The 19,087-nt window shown below is 35.9% G+C and overlaps 1 protein-coding gene across 1 annotated transcript in view; it reads left to right on the top strand.

Annotated features, from left to right (window-relative positions):
• Positions 1-13,167, top strand: part of TNFRSF19 (TNF receptor superfamily member 19) — a gene marked incomplete at its 3' end in the record, with an annotated part of 48,261 nt that extends 35,094 nt beyond the window's left edge. Inside the window, exons 5-8 of the mRNA XM_082014216.1 lie at positions 6,669-6,833; positions 9,669-9,794; positions 10,549-10,651; positions 12,777-13,167. Of these exons, the coding sequence (XP_081870342.1) occupies positions 6,669-6,833; positions 9,669-9,794; positions 10,549-10,651; positions 12,777-13,167 (785 nt within the window). The remainder of the gene's footprint in view (positions 1-6,668; positions 6,834-9,668; positions 9,795-10,548; positions 10,652-12,776) is intronic.
• Positions 13,168-19,087: the final 5,920 nt, after the last annotated feature.

Below are 19,087 nucleotides of genomic sequence, written 5' to 3'. Positions count from 1 at the left end.
TACAGAATAAAAAGCAGATACTTTCTACTTTCATCTTCTGTTGAAAATTGTAGTCTGGGTGAGATGGATGCATTCTATAATTGGGTTTGAACAGGAGAATATCCTAAAATACTGTGTTCTTTTTCCCAAAACATGTCTGGAAAAGAATTTGGTTAAAAGTACGATTTAGAAGGGAAGTAGAGAAATAGGTTTTCTGCTGTACATAGCAATCTCCTGTGTTCTGACACAAACTTCACATGATACTGATTTAACACATAAAAACACCTGAGGAAGAAAATGCATTTTCTGAAAAATAGATATTAGACACCCTCAAATGTCAGAGCTGCAAAGCGAGCTGATAGAAGCAAAAGTCAGAGAGGTAATTGCTGACAACACCAGAGTCATATCAACAGCAATATATACTTTGTGCCACCAAGTATTGCCGATTTATGGATGAGAGACATGCTGTCTTTTCACATTGATAACCAGTTGTGTTGTGGGGGGAGAATATGTAGTTCAGCAGTGGCACAGATTTCATCCCACTTACTCTGACTTTTTTCTTACTTTCAGTTTTTTTTCAGGTTATTTGAGGGTGCTGGTGATTTGAGGCTTTATTCTCATGTAGTAGTATTTTTTAATGGCTAGGCATTTCTTAAAGGTGAAAGTTTCATATAAAAAACATTACTTTTGTGCCCATATATCAGTTTAGTTTAGATGACCATGGTAGTACCAAGAATTAACATTTCTTAAGTACTAAAAGAAAAAATGTTGCAGAGGTTGACTATGTTTTACATAGTGGTGTGTATCCAGTACTGTGGAGTTCATATATAATTTAAATTCACCTACACAGTGTAATTTTTCTACCATTTTAAACATAAAAGGCTGTCAGCAGTTGGAGTTCGTGAAAATACGCAGTGCAAGAGAAATGGTCTTGGAAACGAATAAATCAAATTCCAAAGATTCTCATTTATAAGCACATTTCTCAGGATTTCCAAACAATGGATAAATACTTGAATAGTCATTTTTCTCCCCTAGGGTTTTTTGGTACATTTATTTAAAAAAATAACAAAACCAGCAAAATAAAACAAAAGTTCTAGGGCACTAACTTGGAAACTAAAGGTTTTAAAGTCAGCACTTGGAGTACATTTGAAAAATGTGGTTTGACATGATGAACATTTGGGTGTAGGCCATGCACGCAAATGGCTGTCCTTTTACAGATGTTGGGAGACTCTCTCTCTCCAGTGTTTACCACAGTCTCCAGCAGTAATGTTTAATAACGTTTCTTATCTCCTACTTGAAAGCTCAGGAAAAGGGAGGCAATCTGCTGCTTTGTAAAGACTCAGAAATGCACTCAGTGGAAACTTCTTTTCCATCAATGTTAACACTCAGTAGTACATATTGCACATGTATTTTTTTTATATATATATATACACATATATATAAAATACATGTAGTGTTTGAATTATATATACACATACGTTTATACATAATACATTATTTTCCTCATTGGGGACTAGGTAGAGGTATTGCCTTTTTACTTTCAAATGAACATCTCTTAAACTTTCTTCAAAATGAAGGTGTTTCAAGATAAGTCACATTGCCTTGCATTTTCCATGGATCAAGAGTACACATACAGATAGCCACTGCAATTCAGCAGACAGGCAGTAACTTGTTAAATTATCATAACTTGAGGGTATGTCTGAGCACCTAATTCTTGTCAAATAAAGGTTTGATACCACTGACTTGGGTCAATCAGCATAAAGGTAGTGGGCAAACACTTTTAATTATAGGTGAATGCTTCTTTCCTCTGCCTTGACCAGAAATATCCATATTCTAAGAATTAAAAACATTTTAATTTACTTTTGTGTCTTATTTTAAATCCTGATTGTAAAAGATGGCACTCTGTCCAATGTTACCATGTTATCGCTATCTAAGTGGAGTTTTGATTAGCGTTGTTTTATTGAGTAAACCCTCTTTGGGTTATCATTGACTTGACATGGTTAGAAAGAAAACCCAAACAGAATATTCCGCATTTTATCCTCCTCAACTTTGGTAATTACTATAATATTATTATATCATTATTTATTGTATCCATGGAAGAAACGTAAAAAGTTGCAAGTTCTGTTTTCACATGGTTAATCTACCACTGAAAGCTTTCTTTTAAGCATTCTGATACCAGTAGTGACTGTAACTAATCATGGTTCTGAAAAAAATCTGAGAAAATAACATGAAATAAGTGATAAAGGAAGTCTTTTTATATTCTGTCCTGTCTCTGCTTGTTTGGTATAATAGGCCGAAAATTCAACTATTCTGTTTATTGGCAGAAGTTATAGTGATACAGCTGGGATTCATATGTTTTGTATTAGCTGAGTTACTGCTATTTAACCTTCTTGGATTAACAAACTTTACTTGCTTTTAAGAACCACACCTTTCCCTATACTGACATCATGATGTACTATTTGTTAATTGATGGGAGAATGTGTACTTAGGCGTACTGCTCAAAATTATGCAGGAAACGGTTTCGTATTTTGGGTAATAATTCTTTAGCACTAGCACATTTCCAGAATATGTTGGTACTAAGACTTAGAAAAGGAAATCTATTTCTTAAATAAAATATATTTTTGTTTGATTTTTGTGATGCATAATATGCACATGCTTTCCAGAATTATAAAATAGTGTGCACCTCCTCCCGCTTTTCTGAATGTATCACGTCCAATTCACAGTGTTTAATTGCATATTTAAATTTAATCATGTAATCATTTAATAGATGTAAGTACAAGTTTAAAGTTTAAAATGCACCTCCTTGCTTTTCTTGAAATGGGACCATTAAGCCTGTGAGCCTGAAAAGAAAGAGTTTATGAAAATGCATACATATCAGAGTAACACTGAAAGCAGAGTTCAGCAATGCCCAACGGGCCACTTCTACAATAGCAATCCACTTCTGAAATGTTGGTCTCTGCAGGGAAGATCACTATCATTATAATTAGAGCTACAGTACAATGGACTGTTCACAGTAGCTATTCCAAAAAGTTCTTTGAAGGTGAAAATGAGTGGTAGGCATTCTCAGGAATAGAAAATTGCTCTCTCAAGTTAAAAAAAAAAAAAAAAAAAAAAAAATTAAATCTTAAATAACTACATGGCTAAAATAAATTTAATTTTTTGCCATCCAGTGTAAAATAAAATCACTGTATTTCCAGTTTGGATGTTGCTAATGGGCACTAAACAAATATGTGTAATATATAAATTCCCAGAAGGTATAATATGGAATTATACTTGCAAATAAATATATTTTGTGAGTAAAAGGAGACAAAAATACAGGATCTCCACCTCCAGTGCTCTTGTTCTATTTTTGCTTTCAAAACTAACAATTCTTTTTTCTAATTATGAAAGCCTCATTTCTAAGAACTGTTTAGTACTTTTAGGTGGGTACATTGATACAGGTATTGATATACATATATTGACACAAAAAAATATTTGAAGATATTCTGATCAGTTTTTTATTGTCTTGTTTTTAAATACTTGTCCAGGCTGTCTTTAACCTTATAAAGACTAGATCAGGCAGTTGACTAAAACTGAATACCTGATATCAAAGCACAGTCCTTGGTTTTCACACCAAAGCCAGCAGGCATTGCTGTATAGATAGCTTTTTTTAATACAATTTTACTGCTTCTCACAGGATCCTATCCTGGAACTTTACATACGATGCAGAACTTTCTGCGGTCTGTTAAAAGTGTAAACTTAAAACTACAGCTGCAAGAATCCTAGAAATTGAGTGAAAAGTTTTCTCTGTGGAAGACTGCAATGCTACTGCCAAGAGCATTGAGGTTATGACAAAAAGATTATGATGCTGTTGCTTTTTCTTTTAAATAACAGTGAAGATCTGGAAAAGAGGTCATACAACTTAGCTCTGTGAGTAATGGGAAATATAGAACATAAATAGAAGGACAGGTAGTAATTATTTAAGAGAAAAAGTACCTCAGACCCTGAATTGGAATTTTATTGTGTTATCTGGAACACAAATAATAGATAGCCCATCTGATATGATAATGAAAATTACAACATTTCAGTACAAGGACAGAGTTTCAAAATGTATTTCTAATTCATGTAGGAGACTTCAGCCTCTTTATTGACTTGAGTTTTGACATCTGCTATATTTTAATAACTCAGAATCACAGAATGGTTGAGGTAGGAAGGGACCTATGGAGATCACCTGGTTCAACCCCCCTGCTCAAGCAGAGTCACTTACAGCTGGTTGCCCAGGACCATGTCCATATGGCTTTTAAGCATCTCCAAGGAGTGAGACTCCACAACCACTTTGGTCTATCTGTGGCAGTGCTCAGTCATCCTCACAGTTAAAAAAGTGTTTCCTGATGTTCAGAAGGAACCTCCTGTGTTCCAGTTTGTGCCTTTTGCCTCTGGTCCACTGAAAAGAGCCTGTCTCTGTCCTCTTTGCACCCTCCCTTCAAGTATTTGTACACGCTGATGAGATACCTCCTTGAGCCTTCTGTTCTCCAGGCTGAGCAGTCCCAGCTCTCGCAGCCTTTCATCATAGGAGAGAGGCTCCAGTTTCTCAATCATTTCTGCGGCCCTTCACTGGACTCTCTCCAGTAGCTCCAATCTGTCAAACTTGGCAAGTTAAGGGATATAAAAAAGATCTGCTTCAAATTTGCTCTCCACACTTTCGATGTGATGATAGTACAAATCAAAGGTAAATACAAATATTCAAGCAGATGTAAATGCAGTAACACTTGTTTTTCTTCACTTTGAAATTGGGAAATTAACAACTAAACATTCTTTCCTCTGAATAATAGCCGTGATCTGACCTCTCCACTTTTTTATATTCCTCCACTTACCAGCAACTACATGATACTGTAATCCACAGAAACTATCTTTAATAAGTTACGTGTCTTTTTTTTTTAATTTTGTCTTCTTTATTTCTTAGAAGTTAATACTTTGTTTGGTGTAAGTGGTCTGAAGACTTAGAATTCGGTGTAATAAAGTTGATATGCGTAATAGCGTGTTGTAAACGCTTTGCTGCCTACGTTTGATGTGCGTAGAGGAAATATCATAATTATTTGAGAAAAGTATTCCTGAGTAATACAATTCCACTGGTTGCACTAAGCTAGCAAGTTCTCTACTGTTATTATTATATTGCAGTTAGGATATGGAACAATTGTATGTATGTACAATTTCATTAGTGATTTTATTATACTCTGTCAGACATTTATCTCCCAATTTAAACTTATGGCTGCATGGACCATTTCTTAGGAATTAGAGTCTTTAGATTTTAACCAAAGATTTTCATTTAACTTATTTTTATAATTTAATATGGTTCATGTTTTTTAAAAAATTACTATCAGAGAAATACTCAATGTTTTATTTCTTTTCTCATAAAATGTTGCTGATTCAATATGAACTTCAAAATAGATTGAAACAGATGAGCTATCAGAATTCATAAGTTGTTAAAAAAAAATTGTAACAAAAAAGAAGAGCGTGTAAAGAGGACCAGCAAAGCTGGTAAAGGGTCTAGAGAACAAGTCTTACGAGGAGCAGCAGAGGGAACTGGAGTTGTTTAGCCTGGAGAGAAGGAGACTCGGGAGACCCTATCACTCTCTACAACTACGTGAAAGGAGGTTGTAGCGAGGTGTGTGTGGGTCTCTTCCCCAGTAACAAGTGATAGGACAAGACAAAACAGTCTCAGGTTGTGCCAGGGGAGGTTTAGATTGGATGTTAGGAAAAAATTCTTCATTGAAAGGGTTGCCAAGCGTTGGAACAGGTTGCCCAGGAAAGTGGTGGAGTCATCATCCCTGGAGGTGTTTAAAAGACGTGTAGATGTGGCACTTCGGGACATGGTTTAGTGGCGGTCTTGGTAGTGTTAGGTTAATAGTTGGACTCTATGTCTTAAGGGTCTTTTCCAACCTAAATGATTCTATGAATTTAATTTTAAAAGGCAATTTGTAATTTAAGATAGTTTCATTAGTTGTAGTTAAACTTTTGATACTTTTTCACTTTCCACATAAAAGTAATGATGTTTGTCAAACCTAGAAACATTGCTTAAGTCCTTACTAAAATGGGTATGAAGTCAATCTGCTGAATTTTTACTAGAGATACTGTCTGTATTAAAAAAGCTATTACTGAATAAAAAAAAAGTTAGCACAGTTGAAATCCTAGATTTGGTCCGAGAAATGAGCATGGTGTCATGACATATGCAACCAAGCAAAATGGTAGCTTTGACAGCATTTGAACTTCTGTGGATGTCTCAGTTCTCAGAAAATTTACTTATTAAGGGAAATTCATGTATTTGTGACTCCCTCTAGTGGATAGCTTTCTAAACCATACACTGGGAAATGTTATCCATATTAAAATCATCCGACATCATTAAAAATTGAGAGGTCTTTGTTTTCATGGTGAAGATCTGATTCCATTCTCATGGATGGTCAGAGTGCGTTTGTGTGCATCTCCACTCATTACAATTAATTTTGCAATATATTTTTTAAAGGTTTTTTTGTAATGTGGTTGCTGATAATCATATCTATTAATGTGCAACTAATGTGTATACATTAGCAGATGGAACATCCTCTTTTTTCTGTGCTATTGATCCTCTTCTATTTCCCAGACTTTCATTTACATGACTGTATATTCCTGAAATGTTTACAGTTTGCCTTAATTCTTATTTAATTATATTTCAGGTACCACCAAAGTAAACCTTGTGAAGATCCCATCAACTGCTTCCAGTCCTCGGGACACTGCTTTAGCAGCTGTTATATGCAGTGCACTTGCGACGGTGCTTTTAGCTCTTCTTATTCTTTGTGTTATCTATTGTAAGAGGCAGTTTATGGAGAAGAAACCGAGCTGTAAGTTTCCGGTTATTACTGTTTCTTTGTAGTATTCATATACCAGTGTTAGTTTGGCAAATCTCTCTGTAGGTAGATAAATGAAATTTCTACAGCATTCAAGCAAGTTTAGCATTGAGATGAACAAGCTAGCAGAAGTCCAAGACTATATATCCATACATGTTTTCCAGCTCAGTGTGGATGTTCCAGCTTCCACCGAGAAAATGCTGTGCAGATATCCAGAAATAATCCAATTGCATTAGTTTTGTGCCGTACTCTGGTAAGTGCTGCACAAATGTATGTGGATCATTTGGGATCCAATCTGCGATGTCATTATAAAGTTGCAGTGCCAGTGTGGAAATACAAACTCGGTGGATCTGTGCATCACATGCCATTGTGAAACAACTTAGCTCATTGAGATAATTAATGTGGCTGGTGAAGGTAGCAGATTTGTCATTAACCATATATTGGTTTTATGGGCATATTCAAGATGAATTAAATGTCTAAATCAGTTAGATTTGTAAATTAAAAAAAAAATCCATAACAGCTCATTAGGACACTCACAAATCTATGGGGCCTGATGGGATCCACCCAAGAGTATTGAGGGAGTTGGCAGAGGAGCTTGCCAAGCCACTCTCCATCATTTATCAGCAGTCCTGGTTAACAGGGGAGGTGCCAGATGACTGGAGGCTTGCCAATGTGGCGCCCATCTACCAGAAGGGCCAGAAGGAGGATCCGGGAACTACAGGCCTGTCAGCCTGACCTCAGTACCGGGGAGGATTATGGAGTGGTTCATCTTGAGGGTGCTCACAGGGCATGTGCAGGACAACCAAGGGATCAGGCCCAGCCAGCACGGGTTCATGAAGGGCAGGTCCTGCTTGACCAGCCTGATCTCCTTCTATGACCAGGTGACCTGCTTAGTAGATGAGGGAAAGGCTGTGGATGTTATGTACCTGGACTTTAGTAAAGCCTTTGACAGCGTCTCCCACAGCATTCTTCTCGAGAAACTGGTGGCTTGTGGCTTAGACAGGTGTACTCTTTGCCTGGTAAAAAACTGGCTGGATGGCCAAGCCCAAAGAGTTGTGGTGAACAGAGTTAAATCCGTTTGGTGGCTGGTTACAAGCGGTGTTCCCCAGGGCTTGGTGTTGGGGCCAGTCTTGTTTAATATCTTTATCAATGATCTAGATGACGGGATTGAGTGCTCCCTCAGTAAGTTTGCAGGCGACACCAAGTTGGGTGGGAGTGTTGATCTGCTGGAGGGTAGGAAGGCTCTACAGAGGGATCTGGACAGGCTGGATCGATGGGCTGAGGTCAGTTCTATGAGGTTTAATAAGGCCAAGGGCCAGGTCCTGCATTTGGGTTACAACAACCCCATGCAACGCTGCAGGCTTGGGGAGAAGTGGCTGGAGAGCTGCCCGGCAGAAAAAGACCTGGGGGTGCTGGTTGACAGCCGGCTGAACATGAGCCGGCAGTGTGCCCAGGTGGCCAAGAAGGCCAACAGCATCCTGGCCTGTATCAGAAATAGTGTGGCCAGCAGGAGTGGGGAAGTGATCGTGCCCCTGTACTCGGCACTGGTGAGGCCGCAGCTTGACTACTGTGTTCGGTTTTGGGCCCCTCACTACATGAAGGACACTGAGTTGCTGGAGCATGTCCAGAGAAGGGCAACGAAGCTGGTGAGGGGTCTGGAGCACAAGTCTTATGAGGAGCGGCTGAGGGAACTGGGGTTGTTCAGTCTGGAGAAGAGGAGGCTGAGGGGAGACCTTATCACTCTCTACAACTACCTGAAAGGAGGTTGTGGTGAGGTGGATGTTGGTCTCTTCTCCCAAGTAACTAGTGATAGGATGAGAGGAAATGGCCTCAAGTTGCGCCAGGGAAGGTTTAGACTAGATATTAGGAAAAATTTCTTTACGGAGAGAGTGGTCAAGCATTGGAACAGGCTGCCCCGGGAGGTGGTGGAGTCACCATCTCTGGAAGTGTTCAAAAAACGTGTGGATGTGGCACTTCAGGACATGGTTTAGTGGGCATGGTGGTGTTGGGTTGACGGTTGGACTTGATGATCTTAAAGGTGTTTTCCAACCTTAATGATTCTATAATTTTGTGATTCGATGAATGTAATTCACAGATTGTTTATAATAAACATTTTTCTGCCCCTTGATTTAAATTAATAAAGAGAAAAGTCAAAAGCACTCTAGTTCCCATTTATCATTTAAAAAACTTGTATTAAAATATGTTTATAACATCCAATGAAGACTGGGTGTCAAATAAGAATAATGACCAGGAAGAATTGATGTTATCGCTGCTTACAGCACAAGCAAAAATAAAAAGATTCAGAGAGGCATTGTAAGAATTATTCCTAACCCAGAATATGCTTTACAATGTAAGTTTTAAGAAATGGATAGTGAATTTAAACTGCAGTTAGTGAAATTTAGTAACTCATTTGCCTTGGCCTACAATTGTACAGATTAAAGGAATTCTTCTGTTAATGTAAAGCTCTTTAAGATAACATAACCAAAATCCCAGTGGCTGAAAGCTGAATGTGGAAAATTTCAGATGGGAATCACTGAGAGTCATTAAACACTGAGAAAATGTAATAGTAAGATATACTGTTAAATCATCATCAAAATAAGAGCAAATGTCTTCCTAGACGAGGCTGTACTTGAACCAGCTGTTCTAGGGTTTGTTGCAAAATCTGTGGTTTGAATTATATGAAACCATATGATTACTGTGGATCTTTCAGTTGGAAAATGTATGGAAATACCGTGTAGTATGACATTTAATCATTCTATGAAGATAGGAGGCTCAACAGGAAAAAGAGTATAATTTACTAATACAGATTTTTATTCATTTTGTCCAAAGGGTCTCTGAGATCACAAGACATTCACTACAATGGCTCTGAATTGTCATGTTTTGATAGACCACGGCTAAATGAATATAACCACAGAACTTGTTGCCAGTGCCAGAGAAGCACATCACAGACATGTGGTATGTTAGGTCTACTTCAAAGTAACTTTATGGCATAATGAACGTTTTTCTGACACTTGTGTTGCGACTTTTAACTTTGACTACAGAGCTAACATTGTCAAACTACCCTTTGTCCTAGGCTAATTTCTTAATAAGCACATAGAATTTCTAAGTAGCTATTTGGTTATGATTTTTTCCCCATTTTCATTCTAACGACTTTTCACTTTGAAAATAGCTTTAAGTATCTATCCCATTTCTTTTCAATACAAATAGCACTGCATCTGGCTTTGAGACTTAAATTGGTGTGCAGGTTTTACCAGAAAGTATCTAAGAACATGATACAAACTTTAAAGGACATTAAAAACCTGAACAATTCAAATAATTGGGATTTTGTGAAGTGGTATCAGAACAGATGCATTTATGATGTTAACAAATACGTAATTTAACACAAGACCACAGGTTTAAATACCATCCTAACATGTTAACTCCAAATGTGGTACTTCATCTCACATGTACCAAACTGAAAAGTAAATTAATTTAAAAAGTAGATACTCATGACTGGCATCTGTATTACTCCCGGACGAACAGCTTGGCTTTTTCCATTTTAAAGTGATAAATTAAAGAGCCCATTTTTTGCAATAAAAAATCGCTTTCCTCAATCCATATATTATAATGTAACTGGCAAACTAATACTCAAGCTTGAAAGAGTACAGAGACAAATTTTACACAGAGCTTTAATACTTTTAACATTATTAAATTAATTTTCATTCCTTAGGACCAGTTCACTTGATTCCATCACTGTGCTGTGATGAAACCTGTAGCATGGAGCACAGCAGTCACAATTGTGCCTTCCACTCACAGACTACACTTAATGAAAGGTAACGTAGTTTTATAAATGTCTAAAACATTAAATATTTCTTATGCAGTCAAATTAATATTTATACAGATGCAATAGCTGTTTGGAGTGGAATGAGGGATTTTGATAAACTTTAGCCATATATTCTTGCTTTGTGCAAAAACAGGTTTATGGTGAAGAATCCATTTTAAGTATTAATAAATACTGACATAATATCTCAGTTTCTCTGACAAAGTGGTGACTTATTCTCTCACAAGCAGATAGTCTTCCTTTTACTCTATGGTACCTTAGAGGCTTTAGCGATGCCCTCTTCTGCTTTGGGTTAGCAAGGTGCTGCATAAACCTGTGAATCTAAGGGGTATAAGGTAGAGTTTAGAAGTGTCATTAAGATTTTCTTTTTTTAGAAGCTCTTAATGACTGTGAGATTTGAAATATCTAGTATTTCTCAATTTCTACCAGATTTTAACCGTTAGTTTCTCCTGATCAGCCATATATAAATACAGTAGTAGAGTAGTTATTTCTACAGCAGTGCCCTAAGTTAAATACATAAAATTAATGGTGTCATTCAGAGTTTCTTGGTTACAGATCTTAACACAGGATGTATTTACTTCTTTTAGCTAGAATAGTTTTACATATAAGGTTTAAATTGGTCTCCATTTGTTTTGTTCTTATGGCCAAATGTAATAAAAAAGTAGAGGCAGCTTCTTCATAGGTATTGTTCATGCAAGATGACTTAGTGACCTAAGTACAAGATACAAAATACCTAAATTTTCTATAATAACTTGTTTAAATACCAGCAAGCTTGAGTCATCCTTTTATACCACCAAGGCTGACAAATTGAAAGCTGTGTGCTTTGTGAGGGGTCTTTTGGTTAAGGCTTTAAAAATAAATGTCATAGCATAGATATGTGGACATCAAAGATCCTGTGGTTCCTTTCAGTAAAAATGGAGTTTGCTTCAATTTCCTTTGCCAAAATAATGTATTTCCTTCAATTGTGGTTCAGTGTCCTGACTTTTGGCCTCATCTATAAAAATGCTTTGTGTGTATATTAAAGCTATCAAAGCATCACATTTTGGAAATGAGTAAAGCTACTTAAAATCTGTTATAGCCAATGTTAATGTGGGATGAGTTTTGTCACAGAAATTATTGCTGTATATCAGACTTAATACAGCCTTTACGTTTTTGTAAATCTGTAGGCAGTTTTTGGAAATAAAATGTATATCTTTTGGGTTTTGTTAATACTTATTTTGGTATACTATAGCAAAAAACATTACTGGGCTTTCAGCAGATAGGCATGTATAATGCACTCAGACATTTCAGTATCATCATGCACCTTAAGTATATTTGACATAGATAATACTGAGCTTCTACTGCCACTTTCTTCCATTTTCTGTAAAATAAAAATAATCCTTGTGAGAATTAAAAATCCTTGCACTTCATTAATATTCTGTCCTTTCCACATTAAAGAGAATAGGAGGAAAACTTTTCACATTTTGAAGGCTAGACAGAACAAACTGAAAAATCTAAAATGAATGCATGTTCAATATGAAATAATGCGGACAGAGGTTTCAAGCATTCTTCTTGTCTATTCCCTTTCCCAGTCTGAACCCACTTTACTTCTTTTACTTCCATTAGATATTTGTCTAGCCTGTTTTTATTAAAAAAAAAACCAAACCTGGTGTTGGAGATTCTACAGTCTTCCCAATATCTTTCTTGCTGCAATTTAAGCTTGTTGTATCTTATTTTAACCCGCCCCATTGTGAACAGTTAAATTCCTTCCTCTTCAAAACAGTCTTTGTATCCGAACAGTACTATAGTATGTTTTATCATATTTCTGTTCTTTAGCCTATAAACAACCCCAGCTGTAGTTCATGTTTTCTAAAAGACTGAATTCACAGTGTGAAGGGCTTTAGGCATCCTCTTTACCTTTAGTAGTGTTCTCCAGAGCTTTCTTCATTTCCAAATGAGGAACAAACTGTATTCCTTTTCAAAATAATTTGTTTGTACAGGATGCCTCTAGAGTATTAACTTAATATAACCCTGTTAAACCTTCTTGAAATACCTACAATTATTAATGACAATAATTAGAAAACTGATAATGTTTTCTGGAATGCTTTTGAAACGATCTGTTTTTTATCCTTTTGCAGGGCTTCTGATTCTGTTGGAGAAATGATTCCTACCTTCCTTGGTTCTCTTTCGCACTCTACCTGTGGAGACATCTCAGATGCTTGGCCTCTTATGCAAAACTCAGCTTGTGACAGCATTTCTTTCTGTGAATCATACACAGAACTGGCTGGAGGATCTGCAAAATCCTGCAGTCCTGAGACTGAAAATGCAGCCACTGTTGAGTTGGGTAATAAACAGGATCTAAGTGAAGTACTTATTTCACCTAAGTCCCTTGATGGAAACATTGCAGAGTCCTTTGAAATATTCAAACATAGAACATGCATAGAAGTTTCATCACTTCAGAACTCAGCGGCTGCTGAAACCCAGCCAAAGACAAAGCGTAATGGAACAGCAAGTGACTCTACAGACTGATAAAGAGGTAAAAACCGTAACTACAAAGGAATGAGAATGAGTACTCAAGGCACGTAGGGCTAGATAAAAATAGAATTGTAGAAAGTTGTAGGGTTATGTTTCTCCATAGGTTACACCTAGCTATTGTTAAAATAAATTAAAACTCTTAACAAGAGATCCAACAATTTCACATTTTAAAATAATTGACTGAATTTGAAAGGTCTAATTACTCAGACTGTAATGTTGAGATTATGTGAACCAGAATACAATGGTAAGTCTGTACACTAGTCAGCTTTTATCAGTTATTTTTTAAATAAATTTCAAGGAAGAAATCAGTTTAATAGCCTTATGACCAAACTATTATGTGAAGCTAGTCCTTGTTTATGAGGGAAGAACTGAGGACTTGTCTCTGCTTATTGTAAACAAAGCATAAAAGACATGTAAGTGTTCATCCAAAAATATTTACAAAGTCTTCTCTGTGAAGTTACTACAGCAATAACAGAAACAGGAGAGAATCTCAAATGCTTTTTTATGCTGTTCGTATTCCCATATCATCAGATAAAACATTCCATAAGTTTGTCCATAAAATATAATTTAATCTATAAAAGCTCAGTGTTCTAATTCTCAGAGAAAATGCAGGTCTGAGGTCAAAATGAGAAGAGGTAATAAAGCACCATCTTTAACGCGTAACAATATAACCATCACAAAAAGTCACTCTGCTACTGCTTCATCATCGTATCTTTTTTAATATTAGCTGTGCATTATATTTTTAAAATGGCATTTTGTCCTATTGGAAGTAACTTGGAGCAACAAGTAGTTAATTTGTGAAAGGATCCCAAAATATGGCATGTGTACTGGTGGTGTTACTCAAGGTCTCCTGTGCATGTACACAGACACAGGAACAGAAGCAGTTGCCCCTACTATTAATAATCCACCTAACTTAATTAAGAAAATTATGCTATCTGTAATTACGAAAATTTTGAGTCATCTGCAGAAATAAAATTGTCTGCCTTTGATCCTCTTCCATTTGGTCTGCATGCCACTTTCATATTGCTCTTAAATAAGAAGTAGAAGGTAATTAGTATTTAACAAAAAAATATGCATATTCTCGAAATATGTAAGCGCAATAGTTAATTTTTTTGTAAATCAATCCTTAATCCCTTAGGTGACATTTTCAAGAGGAGGAAAGGGAGGTAAACAGACTGCTAAGTTAAGATTTTTTTTTGCCATTGACTTCAATGAAATTCATGTATCACCCTGAAAACTTACTGCTGTCACTGAAAATATCAACCATATCTATGTCATGCATGTTTTTCTCAATATATTATTTACAGTATATAGTTTTGTCTGTAACAGTGTCTGGCACTAACTGCCCGAATGTCAGATAGCAAGTGTCATATTTTCATTTTAGTATATGCCAAATACCATTAGGTGATAGTTATATTCTCTAGGTGTATATAGGATGGGACAATGACATGGCTGTGACTGCAAATCTTGACGCTGTTAGTTCCCAGTTTTTCAGTGATTATCAGTGGAACTTGAATGCTTTCTTGATGTTTTAAGGAAATACATTTCCATATTAAGATTTAAAAAATGAAAAGTTTGTGGGTTTTTTTCCCCCACTAAACCAGTGGTTCAGAGGTATGTGCTTAATATTAGTTTTTCTAGATGAAAGGAACCACAGAACTTCAAAATATCACTATAAAAACTAACTTACATTTCACCATTCCTGCTATGATATATAAATTGTAAATTTTCTTACTAATTCATATTTGTATATAGACATCTTTTCTGACATTTCAAAATCCTGTATGCTGTGATGGTTTTGTACTATCATGGATTACTACTGAGATTTGTATATAATTCTGAATAAGCAAGGTGGTTTGGATTGGTTAGGTTCTTCTTCGGTTTTTTTTCTTTAATAGACTTTGCTAATTCATTTTAGACAATTTCTCCATATTCAGACTCTACACTGCATCACTGCTGCATCTTTGGTGGACAAAAATTAAGTAACATTTGAGGGACAGGACCAAGACTAGGCTTACCTGAGATGTATTTTGAGGCTTAACTCTAACCAGCTATACAACTCCATGAAAATTATTTCATCTCAGTCTACATAATTTTCTTCCATTTGCCCTTCATCTTTGTTGTCTTTTTGAGGTGTTTTGAGGGAAGTATGGGCTTTTTAGTACATGTGGATGCATTACAGTCTTGCATAGGGCCATGGTTCATTATTATATTTCAAAATAAATAATAACATGATAAAATCAGAAGATAGCATATTTTTATTTATGTGCACATAAACATCAGTTTTTAATGGGTATTTTAATACAGATTCAGTCCTCATGTTTAGGTGAATTTTTACAGCAAGCAGTAAGTATAGCTGTATTTTTTTAGTGTTTAGTCAAGTACAGAAGTGCATGCAGTTTTTTCTGAGTTTATGTAACCACTGTTCTATCGCTTTCTTTTAGGAAACCAAGCTATTCCTCTCAGCACTGAAGTTGAGTGCTTCCCTAATGCTCCTCTGCTAATTCTCATCAAACTTAAGTCTGATCTTCAATGTTGCATGGTTTCAAAATCAGCTGGAAAAAAATGGCATCATTTCACACCTTCTGAGCAGTTGCATCTGAGCCATAACAGCTGTAAAGTGAAACTTCAAGGAGCATCCTAGGAGAACCATGAAAGTGGATTTATGACCTTTTGCATCTCTTTTAAAAAAAGAACCTTCTGTTCCCTCCGGTTCTCAGAAAGTCTAATGGAGTGAGCTTAAAAGTGTATGTAAATACAGCAAGAAATATAAATACTTCAGTGTGTTTAGGTAGGTGTCTTAAATATGGCCACAGATGTCAGAAGGCGTGGGACAAGAAGTTGCCAGTTATTCTGCTTGCAGATTTATGCATGCATTAGAAATTTTTTGGCTGGTTCTAATTTTAAATCAGTTTCCTGCTGTTGAAGGACTTAAAAAATAAACATTTCTTATTTATGCAAGGATCATCTATTGATATACTGCAGCTTTTATTGTATATGACATTATAGTCAATAAGCTAGTTTGGGGAGTTAAAGAATTTGCATGTTACAATACGTATGGTTGAAGTCCCCTCCAGCCAGTTATTACATTTGTGGGACGGGGCATTGTTTTGTTAAATCTAGCAGGAGATTAGCTTTAAATTAGATTTAGTTTAATAAAAGTCAGCCATATAGATAGGAATGTTGTGTTTAATTGGTAGTCTCAGTATTGGAATATAGCACTTGTTGTTAGAGCATGTAATTTTTGGATGTTGAAATAAATGTAATCAACTATCACATCAGAATGTCAAACTAGCAGGTGTGCCATGAAAGTATTCATACAATGAGACTATTAATAGTATTTTTTAGTAATGCATTATTTTCAAGGGTCAAGCTTCATGGTGACTTAATTCGTTCATTTAGCAGGCCTTTTCTTTTCAGTCACTGTCCTTCTTACTGTAGTATTGTGTAAATTCAATTTTTCTACACAAAATATAAAAAATAATCCGTAACTTTTTTTTTAAAATACCTCTGAATTGAATCCTCAAAGTTGCATGCATGCCTAGTAAATTATCAACTCTCTGCCCTCACTGCTGTTCTTTAAGATTTTTTTAACTGCAGTTTGTTGCACCACATCCCATAATACCATTTGTTCTGCAACCGTTTTTACCCCTAAAATAGTTTTTACTTCTGTGAGTAATCCCAGTAACCTCTACTGATTCATTACATTCAGCAGGCTCAAACCTGTCAGTGATGAACGGGCAATTATTCTTTAAAGTACCCAATGTGCCTTGACAAAAGCAAAGCAATCAGCAAAACAAATGCAAATTTGCAATAAATATTACTCATTTTTCCACACATGGTTTGTGTGGCAATGGAAATGTTGAGACAGTATTCATATTCCATAATGGAAAAATACTTTTGCTTTGAAGCACACAGTAGAAGGTTCAACCTGCACAAGAATAGCTAAAGCCAGTATAGGCAGCCAAGACAGTAAGTTGCTTCAGCTAAAAGCAGTGAGATTATTCATGTGCAAAAATCATAAATAACAATTATCAAATTCAAACCAAAGTAAGTGAAGAAATTACATAAGCAATTTCTTTAGATAGAAGTAGTAAATACCACCATTTTGTCACTGACAGAATAATACGCAGTTATACAGGGAGTACAATTATTCAGCTAAATACTTCAAAGTATATATTCAAATAAGAGTAGTTTTGAGTAATTACTTTGGATACTTTCATACATTTAACAAGTGACAAAGCATTATTTTTCACTACATGTGCATGAAGAGATGTGTGCTTCTTTGTATATACTTTGTAAATAGAAACAATCCAATGTGCATTTCAGTATATGGCAAGATATTTTTAGAACATATGGAGATTTAACTTTTTACTAATAACAGTTCTTTAAAATGTTATGTTCAAAAGTTTTGCCAGCATCTGCCACAGTGAGTATGTTTTCCCATTGGAATTTACACTTTGTATAATTGTTTTTGTCCGGCAAGTCTAGAGAAAAATACTTGTTTCTTTAAACGAGTGACAGATAGCTTGAGAGCAAATTGGGAGGAAAAAATGAAGAGAGTGCTTTTTAAATATGTGTATATTGTGTATATACTTTTTTCCTTAATTTAACCAAATTGGTCTTTTTTATATTGCCTGTGGCAAACAATGTTGTACATGCCAATAGAAAACATACACTATCACCACATTTAGACTGCCCGCATATCGTGACTAGGGACTTACAGTGCTGTTTTAAATACTCCTTTAAGGAATGTAAATTAAAATCTTGTATAAATAGTTTTGTAATACTTTTTCTACTTGTGAATAAAACGTAACATGAACCAGTCTTGGTTTGTTGATCTCAAACTAATAATAGCATTCTATGCAAAGTTAGTGATCAATTCTTCTATCATTTTCAGAATTCCATAATTGTTTCATTCTATTAAAATTATGGTATAATTAGGTACATCTTTGTCTTGACATGCTTGCTGTTTAATAGTAGCATCATTCATCAAGCTGGAGGACCTTGAAGTAGCAGTAAGTTGATATCAACCCTTAAAATCATAGCACTTCAAAATCTTTTCAATATTTTGCTTGTCAAGAAAGGGAAAAAAAAAGCTGGTAAGCACCACAGATTGCTGTCTGTACAATGTCTTTGGAAAGAAAACCAAGTACTCCACACAGTAGACTGTTTCAGACAAGATAGATACGTAAATAAATGAGAGTAGCTGTATTTTTGAAACAGAAAAGGATGCCCTAATCATAATTGCCCTGAGCAATACCAACAGGACCTGCACTTGTCTTGCACTGCAGCAGCCAAGAGTGGTTTCAAACCTTGGTTGAAGAAAGAGGGAACTGGAGAATACCAATAGAGAAGACTAACTACCTGTGACTATTTAGGCCGGTTTTCAAACATTGTCCAGAAGGTTTATATGTTGAAAAGATTCAGGAAAATGTTACTCTAATGGGATGCTGTACAATTTTAACGATTAAGAAAGGCATGGCATGGTTTGACTGACAAGAGTAGAGACTGAGAAGAAAGAGTAATTTGATAATTGCATATAATTACATGACTTCTTCTGGTAAAGACATAAGAAGCAGTGACTGGAAACTGAATCCAGGTAAGGATGGTAGGTAACATAAAGCCACGTTGTTCCTGGTGGAGAATTTATAGCACTACTGGTTTTTATGGGAAAGTTTGAGAGAAATTGAAAGCTGCTTTTGTTCCTGTCACTAGTTTAGTCAGCAGATTTCACACTGGTTCTTGTCTGTGTATCACTGTTCTTCCTCCCGTCTTTTAGGTACATAATTCAGAGCTTTCCTGGGGAGCGTCTCCCCAGAATAGCAAGGTCTCATACGACTGTGCGTATGTGCTGCACTCCTGAGTAGTCTTCTACTTGTCTTCTGCTGAGCCTGTCAAAAGTGGCAGCAGT

The sequence above is a fragment of the Phaethon aethereus genome (genome assembly GCF_964289735.1).
Source record: "Phaethon aethereus genome assembly, chromosome: 1".
NCBI lineage: Eukaryota > Metazoa > Chordata > Aves > Phaethontiformes > Phaethontidae > Phaethon > Phaethon aethereus.
This window is presented reverse-complemented; position numbering and strand designations above follow the sequence as displayed.